At 40.2% G+C, this 15,706-nt stretch overlaps 1 protein-coding gene across 1 annotated transcript in view; it reads right to left on the reverse strand.

The window, feature by feature from the left end:
• Nucleotides 1–15,706, reverse strand: part of TOP1 (topoisomerase (DNA) I) — a 97,152-nt gene that overhangs the window by 15,557 nt on the left and 65,889 nt on the right. Inside the window, exons 9-13 of the mRNA XM_010829146.1 lie at nt 12,245–12,360; nt 8,841–8,962; nt 7,683–7,805; nt 5,906–6,093; nt 5,498–5,642 (exon numbers count right to left, since the gene is read on the reverse strand). Of these exons, the coding sequence (XP_010827448.1) occupies nt 5,498–5,642; nt 5,906–6,093; nt 7,683–7,805; nt 8,841–8,962; nt 12,245–12,360 (694 nt within the window). The remainder of the gene's footprint in view (nt 1–5,497; nt 5,643–5,905; nt 6,094–7,682; nt 7,806–8,840; nt 8,963–12,244; nt 12,361–15,706) is intronic.

The raw sequence follows: 15,706 nt of genomic DNA on the forward strand, positions 1-15,706 counted from the left end.
CTCCAGTAATAACAAACAAAAATGTAGTACAACAACAAATACTTGAAATTCAATAGCACAAGAAACTATAAGGCCTCTTAGAAAAGATTTTAAACATATGTAAAACCTCTATGGAAAAAATTAAGACACAATATTAAAGGATATATTTGAAGACATGAATTAATAGAGAGGCATGTAACAGGTTCATGGATGGGAAGATTCAATAAAATAATCTCAATATTTACCCCCTGTTAATCTATAATTTCAGGACTTCCCTGGTGGTCCACTGGCGAAGACTGTGCTCAGAAAGCAGGGGGTCCTGGATTCGATCCTTGGTGAGGGAACGAGATCCCGCATGTTGCACCTAAGAGTTCACATGCCTCAACAAAAGACTCAGCATGCTGCAACTAAGACCCGGTGCAGCCAAATAAACAAAGTACATATTTTTTAAAAATCTATAATTTCAATGCAATCCTATAAAAAAATCTCAATAGCCTTCATTAGAACTTGACAAATTTATCTCAAAATTAATGTGAAAAAGCTGAAAGCCAAGACAATTTTGAAGAGTGAGACAAAGAAAACTTGTCCTACTCAATAGTAAGACTTCATAAAGCTACAGGAGGTCAGACAGTGTGCTACTGATGAAAAAACAGGCAGACAGGACAGGGAGCCCAGAAACAATATGACATCCATGTAGAAACGTGATGTACAAGAGAGGGGTGAACACAACTCACTTGTTCTGGGACAACTGTTATGCATTTGGAGAAAATATATTGTATCTCAACCTCAAACCATCTACAAAAATACATTCTAATGGATCATAGATCCAAACATGTTTTAAAGAGCAAAATTTTAGAAACGATGGCAGAGATATGGAAAAAACAGAAACTTGAGCACAATGTTGGGAGGATGGTGGTGAGGTAAACTGGTTCCAGTACTTCAGAGAACAATTTGGAAATATCTAATAAAGAATCTTTAAAGAAAATTTTCATCTATATACACAAGGAAAATGTGTTTATTCCAGCACTATTTATATTAGGAAATGACTGTAAACTCTAATTAAATGTTTGTTGACAAGAGAACAGATGACTTTTTATATAACAGAATACTATGTAGCAAATAAAAATGGGTAAATTATAAATATGTATCAAGATAATAAACTCTCAAAACCAAAGGGTGGTGAAATAAGTTGCAAAATGATCTCAATAAATATCCAACTTTAAATCAAACCTTGTAAAACAATACTACTTGGTATTCATGGACACATAAGGTACTAAAAATACACACAAGAATGAAAACATTAAATTCATTTTAGTATTTTCCAGGGAAAGAGATAAATGTTACCTAGTGAGCTTCAGCTATGTTTATCACAATACTTTTTATGAAATGAAGCAGTTGAAAAAATACGACATGATGTTAAGGTTTGACACGGGCAGATGGAGGGCACTATATGAATGATTGTTATATCTATTTTTGTATATTGGAAATAAATCATTGAAAATAAAATCCTTACTGCTTGTATCTTTCCACTTTTATCTAAAAAGAGACTCTTATCTCCTGCTGGCAATGCACTTAAAAAAAAAACTATTTAACACACTGTCAAAACCTCAACCTCTGAAGATCTATTCTGAGTTGGAGATAACTGAGGACAGGCAGAAAGCTTAAGAAATCACATTTATTTCCCCCTCAACAGTACCTCTCTCCAAGCCTTTAACAATTTTTCATGACTCAGGATCACAACCCAGCTGCTGGAGCGAGCCACTCTGCACTGGATATAAGGTACCAGGCAGGGCCTACATCTATGTGACTTTCTAGGTTTACTACCGTAACAATTACTCAAAAACCTGCTTAAAGTCCTTACAATGCATAGGAGGTGTCTGGATACTGTCTGAATGAATTGGCTGGCTCTCCTCAGATATGCAGATGATACCACCCTTATGGCAGAAAGTGAAGAGGAACTAAAGAGCCTCTTAATGAAAGTGAAAGAGGAGAGTGAAAAAGCTAGCTTAAAGCTCAGCATTCAGAAAACTAAGATCATGGCATCTGGTCCCACCACTTCATGGGAAATAGATGGGGAAACAGTGGAAACAGTGTCAGACTTTATTTTTTGGGGCTCCAAAATCACTGCAGATGGTGACTGCAGCCATGAAATTAAAAGATGCTTACTCCTTGGAAGAAAAATTATGACCAACCTAGATAGCATATTAAAAAGCAGAGACATTACTTTGCCAACAAAGGTCCGTCTGGTCAAGGCTATGGTTTTTTCAGTGGTCATGTATGGATGTGAGAGTTGGACTGTGAAGAAAGCTGAGCGCCAAAGAATTGATGCTTTTCAACTACGGTGTTGGAGAAGACTTGAGTCCCTTGGACTGCAAGGAGATCCAACCAGTCCATTCTGAAGGAGATCAGTCCTGGATGTTCTTTGGAAGGACTGATGCTAAAGCTGAAACTCCAATACTTTGGCCACCTCATGCAGAGAGTCAATTCATTGGAAAAGACTCTGATGCTGGGAGGGGTTGGGGGCAGGAGGAGAAGGGGACGACAGAGGATGAGATGGCTGGATGGCATCACCGACTCGATGCACATGAGTTTGGGTGAACTCCGGGAGTTGGTGATGGACAGGGAGGTCTGGTGTGCTGCAATTCATGGGGTCGCAAGAGTCGGACACGACTGAGCGACTGAACTGAACTGAACTGCCCTTAGGGAATTCCACTCAGCTTATCTAACAAGGCTCTCAACCCCAGAGACTCCTACAATCAGTGTGAATCCCGCCTACGAGAGTGCACAGTCCTTGTGTATTTGGCATCTGTTCGTGTCTCCTGACCCCTGCTGCCATCATCCTAAGTCATTGCCACTTATTGGCTGGAGTACTGCAACAACCTCCTCTTGGTCTCCCTACTTCCTGGGTCCAATCCAGTCTCCAGAGAGCAGCAGTCGGAATGATCAATTATATCACAGGTTTCTAAAACACACATCTGGCATCATTCCCCTTTAAAACCCAGTGGCTTCTTACTGGATTTAGATAATATAAAAAAAACTGAAGGAAGCGTTTTAAGATCTGGCCTGCATCCCTGTCTCCAGTCCCCTCCTCATCGTATCTCTCTTGATCATTTTACTCAAACTACAGTCCTTGAGACCACCCAATTCTTTCTTTCTTCAGGGATTTCAAAAGGCTACTTTGTTTGTCTGAAATGCCCATTCCCCTATCCTTTCCATGGATAAATCCTGGAAAAAAGTGCCCGATTCTTTGCGACCCCATGGATAGTAACCTGCATCAAGCTCCTCTGTCCGTGGGATTTTCAAGGCAAGAGTACTGGAGTGGGTTGCCATTTCCTTCTCCAGGGAATTTTCCCAACCCAGGGATCGAACCCAGGTCTCTCACATTGTAGACAGACAATTTACTGTCTGAGCCACCATGGAAGTCCATGGATAAATCCTACTCACTCTGTAAGTCTCATTTTAAACGTTACTTCCTCAAAAAGGCATTTCCTAGGCCCTGGAAGCCAGATCAGGTGCTCTGGTATACTCTCAAATGGCACCCTGTGTCCCCTGCAGCACTGACAACAGTTTACATTCACTAATGTGATGGTCCGTTATGCCTGCATAGCGGATCAAGACACTCCTCTGTTCCAAGCCAATGGTTCTCCATCAAATACAGAACATGGTCTAGTCACTTTAGTGTGGCATTTAAGGTTGGCCACAATCTGGCCTCTCGGAGACTAAATTTATCTGTAAAATGGTGGCACGAGTACATGTCTGGTATGGTTATTAAAAGAATCACATGTCAACTTACATGAAAATACTAACAGTGATCCAGTATCCTTCATTTTGATAATTTTTTTTTTACTGTGTGAATAATATAAAATTCACACCAACAGTAGCGACATTTAGCATATTTACAATGTTACCTGACCTCACTTGATAATCCTTTTGTTACTCCTTTTCATATCCCTCCTCTCTGTCCATATGACACACTGCTCTTTGAAATACCTCTCTTTTGAGACCTAACTGCAACCAAATTTCCTTTAAAAAGTTGTTCTTATTCTCTAACTGCTGGGAATAACTGCTCCCTTTAAAGCATTTAACATTTATCTTTCTAATACAACTGAATTCTTACCCAATTTGCCCAGCAGGCAGTAAGTTCAGGGCTAAACCACTTTTCATCTACCTTGGTCACCCTATAGCTCTGTGGTATTTCAGAACAGGAATATAACATGTTTCTTAAAGTGATTTTGACTTTTACTTGCTATGGGGGTTCTCTTTCTGAGTCTATGCTCACTTTAAGAACAGTTGTCATTTTCCAATTATACTAAGAACATATACACAGGGGCATTTTTCATTAGGACACAGGACTATAAGCTATAAAATGTGCAGTCTGGTCTTGAAAAGACATATGGCCTTTTGAGCTGCAGCTTTCAAATCTTAACAAGTGTTTAATAAACTATAAACCAAGATTAAGAGGGGCTTTACTCTCAGTGCCCTGCATGTAAACAGTCAGTCTATGCTGCTGCTAAGTCGCTTCTGTCGTGTCCGACTCTGTGCGGCCCCAGAGACGGCAGCCCACCAGGCTCTGCCGTCCCTGGGATTCTCCAGGCAAGAACACTGGAGTGGGTTGCCATTTCCTTCTCCAATGCATGAAAGTGAAAAGTGAAAGGGAAGTCGCTCAGTCGTGTCTGACTCTTAGCGACCCCATGGACTACAGCCCACCAGACTTCTCCAACCATGGGATTTTCCAGGCAAGAGTTCTGGAGTGGGGTGCCATTGCCTTCTCCGTGTCAGTCTATACAGAACTAATTCTCTGGTGTTTTTTTTTTTTTTTTTTGTGGAACTCGTCTTAAGTTGACATTCATATTTCCACAGTATATCTGAAGGACTCATTTTATGCCTAGCAGGCTAATAAGAACTAATAGTCCTTCCAAGAGTTTTCTCTTTTCAATAACAGTATCAATAAACAGTACCACATGTGTACACAACAGCTTAAGATATGCTTTCCCAAACACTACCCCATTAAGTCCTGGTGGAATCTACTCAGATGAAGCCTTAGGAAGACAAAGTATGTAAGACTCTAGATTTTACAGCTCTTTCTGGATTCAGAGTAATTATATTCCTTTCTTCAGAGCCCAGAAAGGTGAGGAAGAGAACTAGCTGTAGAAACCAATATACACTTACCACATTTTTCATCAGTCTGACCAGTAAGCAATGTAAAAGCAAGGACTATGTGTCTGTCTTGTTTACCAATGTCATTCCTAGCACCATGCCTACACTGTGCCAGGCTCATACAGGGATTTCAATTAGTATCTGCAAATTAATAAATAAGATTATAATGTGATGTAGAAAATGGAAACATCTTAGGGAGGTCACCAGATAATGCTAACTATGAAAAGTACCCTTTTTTTGTGGGTGGGGATGGTTTTCAATTTGTCAAAGTGATTCTAGAGGCTGAGGACATTAGATTTCAAACAAAATGACAAGAGATTTTCAGCCCCACTAACTGGTGCAGCTCTTGGTTACCACTTACCTTGATTCGTGAGCTGGGGTTCAGCATGATGTATTTAATAGAACCTTGGATGTTCTCTGTCCAGGAGACTAGCCAAGTAACCTTGTTATCGTGTCGGACTTCTTTCCACTTATGACCTGGAGGAGGAGAAGGAACCTTGGCATCTCTGTGGAAATAAAGCAGTAGAGCAGTGAGGTGGGAAGTAGTGACCAATTTCACTTTTCATCACTGGAAGTGGATGAATCTCTGAGCGCATATTTCCAAGCTTCCTCCTCACCAGTCAATACATGATAAGCACCTGAAGATCTATACATAGAAATACCATGCTGCTCCCAAACAGTCTTGTGTAATGTGGGGAGAAAATCCAAACTACTGAGAACAAAGGAAGCCACCCACTTCATTTCTGGCCAAAGGACGAACTGTGCTCACTTGCTACAGTTGATGATTATATCCTCAGGCATGATTCGTCTCTTCAGCATGCCCATCTTGGGGTGGTTGCCGCGGCCACGGAAAAGCCCAGGAGGTTCTATCTTGAAGTTGGCGATCCTCTCTCTGTGGTTGTCCATAACACAAAAGCCATATTCTTTCAGTAATTTTTCATTCTCCTCTTTGATTTTCTGGAAGACAGACAAAAAGTACTCAAAGGGGATTCAATCACTAAGAAACAAATTCAGATAAAGGAAAACCTATGAAATTCTTCTTTTCTTTTTCACTGCATGGTTTGTGGGATCTTATCGTTCCCTGACTAGGGATCGAACCCAGGCACCCTGCAGTAGAAGCTCAGAGTCCTAACCACTGGACCACCAAGGAATTTCTGGAAAACCAGAGTTTTTTAAAAGCTTAAATATAATAAAATCCCCATATGAACATTATTTCACACGGGGTTTCCAGCACAAAGAAACCTGCTATTGATTCTTTACTAGTACATGGGTACATATGTTTCACACTTCGATCCTTTCTCCAAAAAACAGAAAGATTTGGAGCCTCCTCACTCTGTGCTAGCCCTTCCCTCATGTTGATGTCACACTCGGCAATTAGATTTAAACTGAGTCCTGCTGCCTTGTGCACAGATAAAGATTCACAACTCGCTGGTGACAGGTATCCTTGGCAGGACTCTGACATGGTGATACTTATAAAACCTCCTGACATGGATTTTAGTTTGAAAAACACCCCTGAAGTGAAAAACAAAATAAATTTCACTAATTTGGAATACTGAGATGACTAAACTGAGACTGAAAAGCATAATGCAGGTATCATTCTTACCATCTCTGGAGTAACTTAATTTTTTAAACTAAAGGTCAAATAGGTACTCTCAAACAGAAAGTTATACAGAGACAATGGCCTAAATTATATAAACATGCAAGCCTAAACTACTGAAATTTAAGACTTCGAGGTGCCAAGAATTCCTTAAAATACTTAACTTCCAGGTATATAAAATACTTAACTTCCAGACCTCTGCTAACCTGTTTTTTTGATCCCAGCCTTGAGCCAAAAAAGTCAAACTCCAGCCTTGAGCCTCTAGATTGGGGAATGGCAAGCTTTTTCTAGATAGAAAATGTTTTAGGCTTGAGGGCCATACGGTCTCTGTTGTAATTACTCAACTTTGCCACTGCTGAAAGCGACCATAGATAATAGGTAAACAAGTTAGATGTGGCATGTTTCAATAAAACTTTTGTACAAAAACGAGCAGCCTATCTATAGTCTGCCTACCAATATTCTAGAGGAAAGTGACATCCTAGAAAGTGACATCCATTTTCAGATACTAGAAAGATCCTTCAGAAATGAGGCTGGCCACAGCTAGAAGATGAAGTTGGATGAGTGTGGCTAAAAACAGATCAAAGAAAGAGAATGTGTGTGTGTGTGTACACATATGGCCAATATGATTTTATCTGTCTTAAGTCCCTAACATCTAGGAGCCACTGTAGGTCAGACCTACTCTTTCTTAAACACTGTATTACTGGAGGCTACTGGCTGGTTTTTAGGTTAACAGAACACCAGCTTACCTTGAGCCATTTAAACATAATGCCTATTCACAATTTTTAGTCTACGTGAAACCCTTAAGAAAATCGAGACTTCACTAGGCCAAGAATCTTAAACCTTTAGCGCAGAAATCATTAAAGTCAAAACTGTTTTTTAAGAACCAAGAAGAAAATTAAACTAATCACTATTTCAAAATTCTCCAGAGGTTTAAGAAATTCTGCAGTACCAGTTTCTCTTCCTTGCTCATCTGTTTCCGAGCTTCTGTCTGGGCTTTGAAATACTGGCTCATCTGGGTAAAATCACATTTGCTGAGGTTGGTGATAATATTCTTCTCTTCATTGGTCATTTCCTAGTTAAAAAGGGAGACAGAAAAAGACAGTAAATAAAATAAATAAGCCCTCAAGTTTCTCCACAATTACAGCAAAGTATCATGTTCTCAGTCCAAGAGTATCTAATGAGACAGTCAATCTAAATTTGAGAATTTGGGGGGAAAAAAGAAACAATTTTATTTCCTTGTTCTATAATAAAATATGCATGTGGTAGAAAAATATTTAGGATAACAACATTGAAAAGGGTAACTCTCATGTCATTTCTTAGATTAGCACATTGCCACAATCTCCTAAGCATAAATACCAAGGCAGGAGAAACACAAATATATACATCATTTAGTGATGAAAGAAACATTTCGATGCTCCTTCTCTCTTAGAAACATCCTTGCTCTATTCACTTATTAAATCTTATTTTTACAGCTATTCAGAAAGTGAACCTCAGCTCAGCCTCTGTTCACATTCTCCAAATTAAGAATAAAGAAACTGTTTAAAATCACCTAGGAAATGGCAACCCACTCCAGTATTCTTGCCTGGAGAATCCCAGGGACAGAGGAGCCTAGTGGGCAGCCGTCTATGGGGTCGCACAGAGTCGGACATGACTGAAGTGACTTAGCAGCAGCAGCAGGCAGACAAAGGATATGTGGTGTTAAGAACAGAAAGTACCTAAAGCCGAAGAGCATGAATCAAAAGGGAACAGGACAATGCTAATGCATGTCTCTTTGCAATAGCAGACAGAGGGCAGTCCCAAGAGACAAACTTTCCTTTGCTCAACTGGAGCTGAGGTTTCTGTTTGACCTAATCTGATCAAACTTTCCCGGCTACAGCCGTAGGAGAGCCAAGAGGAAAAGAAACACAGTTATTCTTATTGGATAGAAAACCTATATAACACAGTAAATGAACAGGGGGGAGAAAAAACCCCAACTTTCAATACAATAAAATTCATGAAACTCAAATTGTACATCAGGGAATTCTTTTGGTAAAATTATCATGTATTTCTTAGTAGAGATCAGTGTTTTTGTTAAGGGGCTAGGATATTAACACATGGGCTACAATACCTTTCTCCAGTCTTTAAAGAAATTTTTCCTAAATATTTCCTTAGTAGTATATTCATGGTCGAGCATTTTTGCAAAGAACGTAGCTACTTCTTCCGCTTTGGGGCTCAGCTTCATGACTTTACCTAGAGACAAAAGTGGTTCCAAAAAATGAGGTGCTGTGTTCATGTTCTGAGGTTAAACACTGAGGTTCTGGAGACATCTTCTTTCATAATGGTTTATTTACCTTCTGAAGGTATATATATAAAGGTCTGGTGACGCATGGTAACAATAACAACAAAAACAGTATTATCGATTAACATCTACTTGTATGAATTTTCCTTCTCTTTAGCAGATATTTACCTGGGTCATTCTCTGGAGACTATGCCAGTAAATTGTTCCCAGGAGCCTGCTCAGGACAGGGATGACCTGGGGGAGGCCCAGTCACTCTTCCTTTTCCTTTCAGCAAGCAGGGTCCTTTACACCTCTTCAATGGTTTTTAAAAATCAAATCCTCAGAGGGACTCCTGCCACTGCTAAGCTAAACAGCTTCTGTTCAAGAAGGGGAGGAAGGGATAGGACAGGGAGTGGAAGAAAGGAATTGTGGGGAAAAGAAATAGGCATCTTTCTTCTTCAAAGTTAGGTGGGTGGAATATGAATTAAAAAAAAATATATATTCATAGCAGGCAAGCCCAGATATCCCATATGAAAAAATCTAAGTAAGACCTTCCTCTAGAACTTTGCTTCTCAATGTATGATCATGGACCAGCAGTACTGACATCACATGAGTTTGGCAGAAATGCAGAATCTCAGGCCCCACCCCAGACAGACTGAACCAAGAACATACATTCTAATGAGACCCCCAGGTGGCTAGTGTACACACCAGAGTTTGAAATGCCCTGGAACACAGGCATTATTATAAAGTTGCCTCTTTCAGAGAAACAGGACTCATCCAGAACACAGGGATGACCGGGGTTCTTGGCATTATACACATTTTTCCACTGCCTTACCTGTTACATAGGTACTAGTAATTCACCAAGGATTTTCACATTTATTACAGAAAACTAAAACTTAACCCAAATTCCATTTATTTCAAAACTCAGAAGACATCTCATCTCATGATAGTTAAGACAGTTTCATCCCTGACTGCAAGGATGGTACAGGGAACTGCAGCTCTAAACTGAAACTTTCAGGGTAGACAGAAAGAACCTGCTTGAAACCTATAATTTTAAAAGGCCAACAGGTGGCGCCACTTCCCCTCTAAACCTTCTAGCTCTTTCCAAAGACGACACAGCTTGGGAAGGACAGGCTGGCTTTTAAAGAGGTTCCTGCACTTCAGAATTCACTCAAATCTGAACCAGTGTTGCCAGTTAAGATGTAACATGCTTCTGATAAGAAGGAAACCAGTAAGTCACTAAGAATAACAAATGAAATAAAAGGCAAGAAAGAATGTAAGCTATTCTTGCATACATTTGGTATACTCTGGGAAATTCTGCTGAATTCTGTCCCAATAGAGAAAGAAATTTTGACACCTCCTGTTTTAGATGAGCTGCCAAAAGATGAAATGACAGCTCCCAGCAGTAGAAGGGTAGGAGGATGACTTAGAGGTTCCTGGCAAGAGTAGTGCTTTGTAGGAAAGGCTGAGCTCCAGGAATAAGAAACTGCTGAGTCAGAGCTGAAAACTGCAGGTTCTCAGAGGTCATTCATCGCTTTGGCCAGCCCGTGCCCCTCCTCCCTGGCAGGCACTAAAGGAGTCTGAGAATTCTCTTCCCTAGAGAGTAGGCAGGACTGATGGGATCAACTTGGTAGTAAGTCAAATACAACTGTTTGACTTACTGCAGTGTGGGAGTTTACCTAATCAAAGGGAAGAAATTCAAAGACCAAATGAGAAAATGTGAGAGCCCTGGAGCTGGAGGTCCGATAGGGCAAGAATGTAGAAGGGACCAGGGTGACCTGTGATGATTAGTTCAAGCCTTGGCTTCCCATCTCTGAAAGTAAGGGAAACCCAAAGGCTAAAGAAAGGAACCCAGCTTTCCTTCAAATCACTTTGGACCTCAAAGTTAGGCTTCACCAGTTGAATCTCCTAAAGTTCAACTCTAAAGGTAAACCTATACTAGGGCTATAGAATATCTGCACTTTTATGATTAGCTAAGGCTCTTTCTCATCACTGGAGTTTTGGCTTTGAGTCACACTGCAGAGTCTCCAGAATGACCACTATGAGGGCTAATGGCAGAATTCTGTCCCATGCTCTCCAGTCAACACAGGTCAGAATGAGGCTATAAAATCCTGCAAGATCACACATTCCATGAGATCAGAGATTGTTCAGTACTGCCCACTGCTGGGTCTTGGTGTCTGAACACAGCACGTTGAACAAATACAGTTTAAAACAACGAATTCCAGTTTTACAAGTCTGCCATGTTCTTCATTTGCAAGACCCAGCCTTTCAGTATAAACTACTACCCCTTGACCTTTAAGCATCCATGGCCCGAGACCACTGCTGGTGGACAGAGACATGCTTTTCAGCAGTCCTCCTGGCTTAGTTTCTCAAAGTTTGGTCAGCAGACCACTTGGTTCAGAAGCACCCATGATCACTCAACATCAATTAAATGAGCCCAGATCCACCTGGTAAATCTAAAGTACATGAGTGTTTGAGGAATAAAGCTCTGGTCATTTCTGGAGAAAACTCTTGGAATGAGGGAAATCCGTTGAATATTTCTGGAGAAAACCCTTGGAATGAGGGAAATCAGTTGAGTATTACCATCTGCATACTGCTATATGCCAATAAGGGAGCATCAAGAACTACTCTCAAAATTTTCAACCCAAGGACAGAGGTCTAAGAGTGTTCTAAAAGAACTAGGCAGGATATTCCCTCAGATTAGCTCATCAGACTTGACTTCACAAAGGACAACAGCATGGCGTTGTACCATACAGAGTGAGTGACAGACACCTGTCAGCCCCACCTAGAGGCTGATGGCAGGCTTAGTCCCCAACCAAGCACTAATTCTATTTCTAGCAGTGAGTAGCCTGTGAGCTTGCATCATATCACTAAAATAAAATACTACCATTCAAGTAAGACTTTTCTAAGAACTCTTACAAAGAGTAGCTCCTTAGAAACGTCACTCAAATAAAAACATTTAGCTTGCTGACCAAGCACTGGCTGCGACCTATGTAGCTGGACCTTTTTGAGACCACGACTCAAAGGGGGAAACAAGGGAGATAAGACAGCTCCTTTCTCATGGAACTTTTCCTGTACCAAATGAGCTTTTAAGAGTTAATGCCCGATGGTCCTTTCCCCAAACCATACAATGACATGAGAACAAAATGAAATAAAAAGAATAATACAGAACAAGATGCTTCCCCACTTTCTATTCCTAAATAGAAGCACACTCTTTCCTTGGCCAAGAACTGGACAACCTAGGAACAACTCACCATCATAGTAAAACTTGACATTCTCTGGAAGAGGTTCATATGGTGGAGCGAATACAGGACCTTTATGTTCTAGGAATTTCCATTTGATGCCTTCAGGATAGCGTTCTTCTTCCCACCTTTAAAAGACAAAGTACAACCTCATTTAGTGATCACTTTACCTGCTATTGAGATTATCACTGATTAAATACCAAAATAATTATCTGCTCAACTGATTGGTGCTCTGGAATGACTCTGGTTCCCACATTCAAGATCTAGGTCAAAAAATCTAGCATCCTTCACTTTGAAAAAGCCAACGCTTACAACGAAGATGATGGATCACTCAGGTGAATGGAGGAAAACACATTTCAGCAGTTTATTTCAAAGAAGTTGAGTATATGAGCTCATTATTTAGCAATGATCACAGCTGTTTTATCACAATGGTGTAAAAGTAAGCCACAATCTGTACATGATGGAGTCACTATTTTATACACTGATACAAAGGAAAAGGCCTCCTGGGAATGGAGATATTGGGTGAAGGTACAGGGAAAACCATCCTTTGAGAAAGTGGCGGTGGTGGTGCTTTAGTCACTAAGTCATGTCCGACCCAATGTGACCCCAAGAACTATAACCCACCAGGTTCCTCTGTCCATGAGATGTCCCAGGCAGTGAAAGTTCGGAGTCCTAACTACTGGACTGCCAGGGAATTCCCAACTTCAGTGTTTTAAAATTAAGATTCCAACTTTTTATAATTCCTCCTAATTCCATCATGTTCATCCTAAGGGCTCATGATAACTTAAGCATTTAAGCAAATTAAGAGAGTCACTCAACACTAAACCTCAGTTTAAAGAGAAAGAACATATCCTATGACACACGCTGATATCACTGGATCAACAAATACTAGTATAGAAATAAAAATAACAGTGTTGGCCTTTTAGGCCCCCATCAACAGTTCATCAAAAAAGTTAGGAAAAACATGTACTTAATCACACTTAACCCCATCAACAAACTCTCCAGTTTCCAGATCTTACCATGAAGAATCATCTGTTACATATGGGACTAATGTTCCAACGGCTCAAGCCTGACATGAAAGTATACTCAATTCAAAGCAGAGTTGAAACCCTCTAAAGCTATGATGGGTAACAGTTAAAAATGGGGTCATATTTCTCATTTTTTAAGGAATCTCTATACTGCCCTCCATAGTGGATACAGGAATATGGAATGCATATCTATTTGCATTCCCACCAACAGTGCAAGATGGTTCCCTTTTCTCCACATCCTCTCCCGCATTTATTGTTTGTAGATTTTTTGATGATGGCCATTCTGACCAGTATGAGGTGATGCCTCATTATAGCTTTGATTTGCATTTTTCTAATAATGAGCGACACTGCACATCATTTCATGTCTGTTGGCCATTTATAAGTCTTCTTTAGAAAAATGTCTGTTTAGATCTTCTGCCCATTTTCTGATTGGGTTGTTTATTTTTCTGGTATTGCGCTGCATGAGTTGCTTCTATATTCTGGAGGTTAATCCTTTGTCGGTTGTTTCATTTGTAATTATTTTCTCCCATTCTGAGGGATGTCATTTCATCTTGTTTATTGTTTCCTTTGCTGTGCAAAAGCTTTTAAGTATTACTCAGCCATAGAAAGGAAGTCATCGGAACGTGGAAGCAACCTAGATATCCATTGACACATGAATGGAAAAAGAAGTTGTGGTACATACACACAATGGAATATTACTCAGCCATAAAAAGGAAACATATTTGAGTCAGTTCTAATGAGGTAGATGAACCTAGAGATTATTATACAGAATGAAGTAAGTCAGAAAGAGAAAGATAAATATATACTAACATATATATGTAATCTAGAAAGATGGTACTGAAAAATTTATTTGCAGGGCAGCAACGGAGAAACAGACGTAGAGAACAGACTTATGGCCATGGGGAGAAGGGAGGAGAGGGTGAGATGCGTGGAAAGAGTAACATGGAAACTTGCATTACTATATGTAAAATAGACAGACAACAGGAATTCACTGTATGTCTCAGGGAACTCAACAGGGGCTCTGTATCAACCTAGAGGGGTGGGATGGGGAGGGAGATGGGAGGGAGGGAATATATGTATACAAGGTCTTGTGCTGTAAAGAGCAATATCGCATAGGAACCTGGACTGTTAGGTCCATGAATCAAGGCAAATTGGAAGTGGTCAAACAGGAGATGGCAAGAGTGAACGTCGACATTCTAGGAATCAGCGAACTAAAATGGACTGGAATGGGTGAATTAAACTCAGATGACCATTATATCTACTACCGTGGGCAGGAATCCCTTAGAAGAAATGGAGTAGCCATCATGGTCAACAAGAGTCCGAAATGCAGTACTTGGATGCAATCTCAAAAACGACAGAATGATCTCCATTCGTTTCCAAGGCAAACCATTCAATACAACAGTGATCCAAACCTATGCCCCAACCAGTAATGCTGAAGAAGCTGAAGTTGAGCAGCTCTATGAAGACCTACAAGACCTTTTAGAACTAACATCCAAAAAAGATGTCCTTTTCATTATAGGGGACTGGAATGCAAAAGTAGGAAGTCAAGAAACACCTGTGGTAACAGGCAAATTTGGCTTTGGAATACAGAATGAAGCAGGGCAAAGGCTAATAGAGTTTTGCCAAGAGAATGCACTGGTAATAGCAAACACCCTCTTCCAACAACACAAGAGAAGACTCTACACATGGACATCACCAGATGGTCAACACCAAAATCAGACTGACTATATTCTTTGCAGCCAAAGATGGAGAAGCTCTATACAGTCAGTAAAAACAAGACTGGGAGCTGATTGTGGCTCAGATCATGAACTCCTTATTGCCAAATTCAGACTTCAATTGAAGAAAGCAGGGAAAACCAATAGACCATTCAGGTTTGACCTAAATCAAATCCCTTATGATTATACACTGGAAGTGAGAAATAGATTTAAGGGACTAAATATGATAGATAGAGTACCTGATGAACTATGGATGGAGGTTCGTGATATTGTACAGGAGACAGGGATCAAGACCATCCCCATGGAAAAGAAATGCAAAAAAGCAAAATGGCTGTCTGAGGAGGCCTTACAAAGAGCTGTGAAAGAAGAGAAGTGAAAAGCAAAGGAAAAAAGGAAAGATATTCCCATTTGAATGCAGAATTCCAAAGAATTGCAGGGAGAGATAAGAAAGCCTTCCTCAGCTATCAATGCAAAGAAATAGAGGAAAACAACAGAATGGGAAAGACTAGAGATCTCTTCAAGAAAATTAAGAGATACCAAGGGAACATTTCATGCAAAGATGGGCTCAATAAAGGACAGAAGTGGTACTGACCTAACAGAAGCAGAAGATATTAAGAAGAGGTGGCAAGAATACACAGAAGAACTGTACAAAAAAGATCTCCATGACCCAGATAATCACGATGGTGTGATCACTCACCTAGAGCCAGACATCCTGGAATGTGAAGTCAAGT

The sequence above is a fragment of the Bison bison genome, unplaced genomic scaffold, assembly GCF_000754665.1.
Source record: "Bison bison bison isolate TAMUID 2011002044 unplaced genomic scaffold, Bison_UMD1.0 scf7180017864500, whole genome shotgun sequence".
NCBI classification, from domain to species: Eukaryota; Metazoa; Chordata; class Mammalia; order Artiodactyla; family Bovidae; genus Bison; species Bison bison.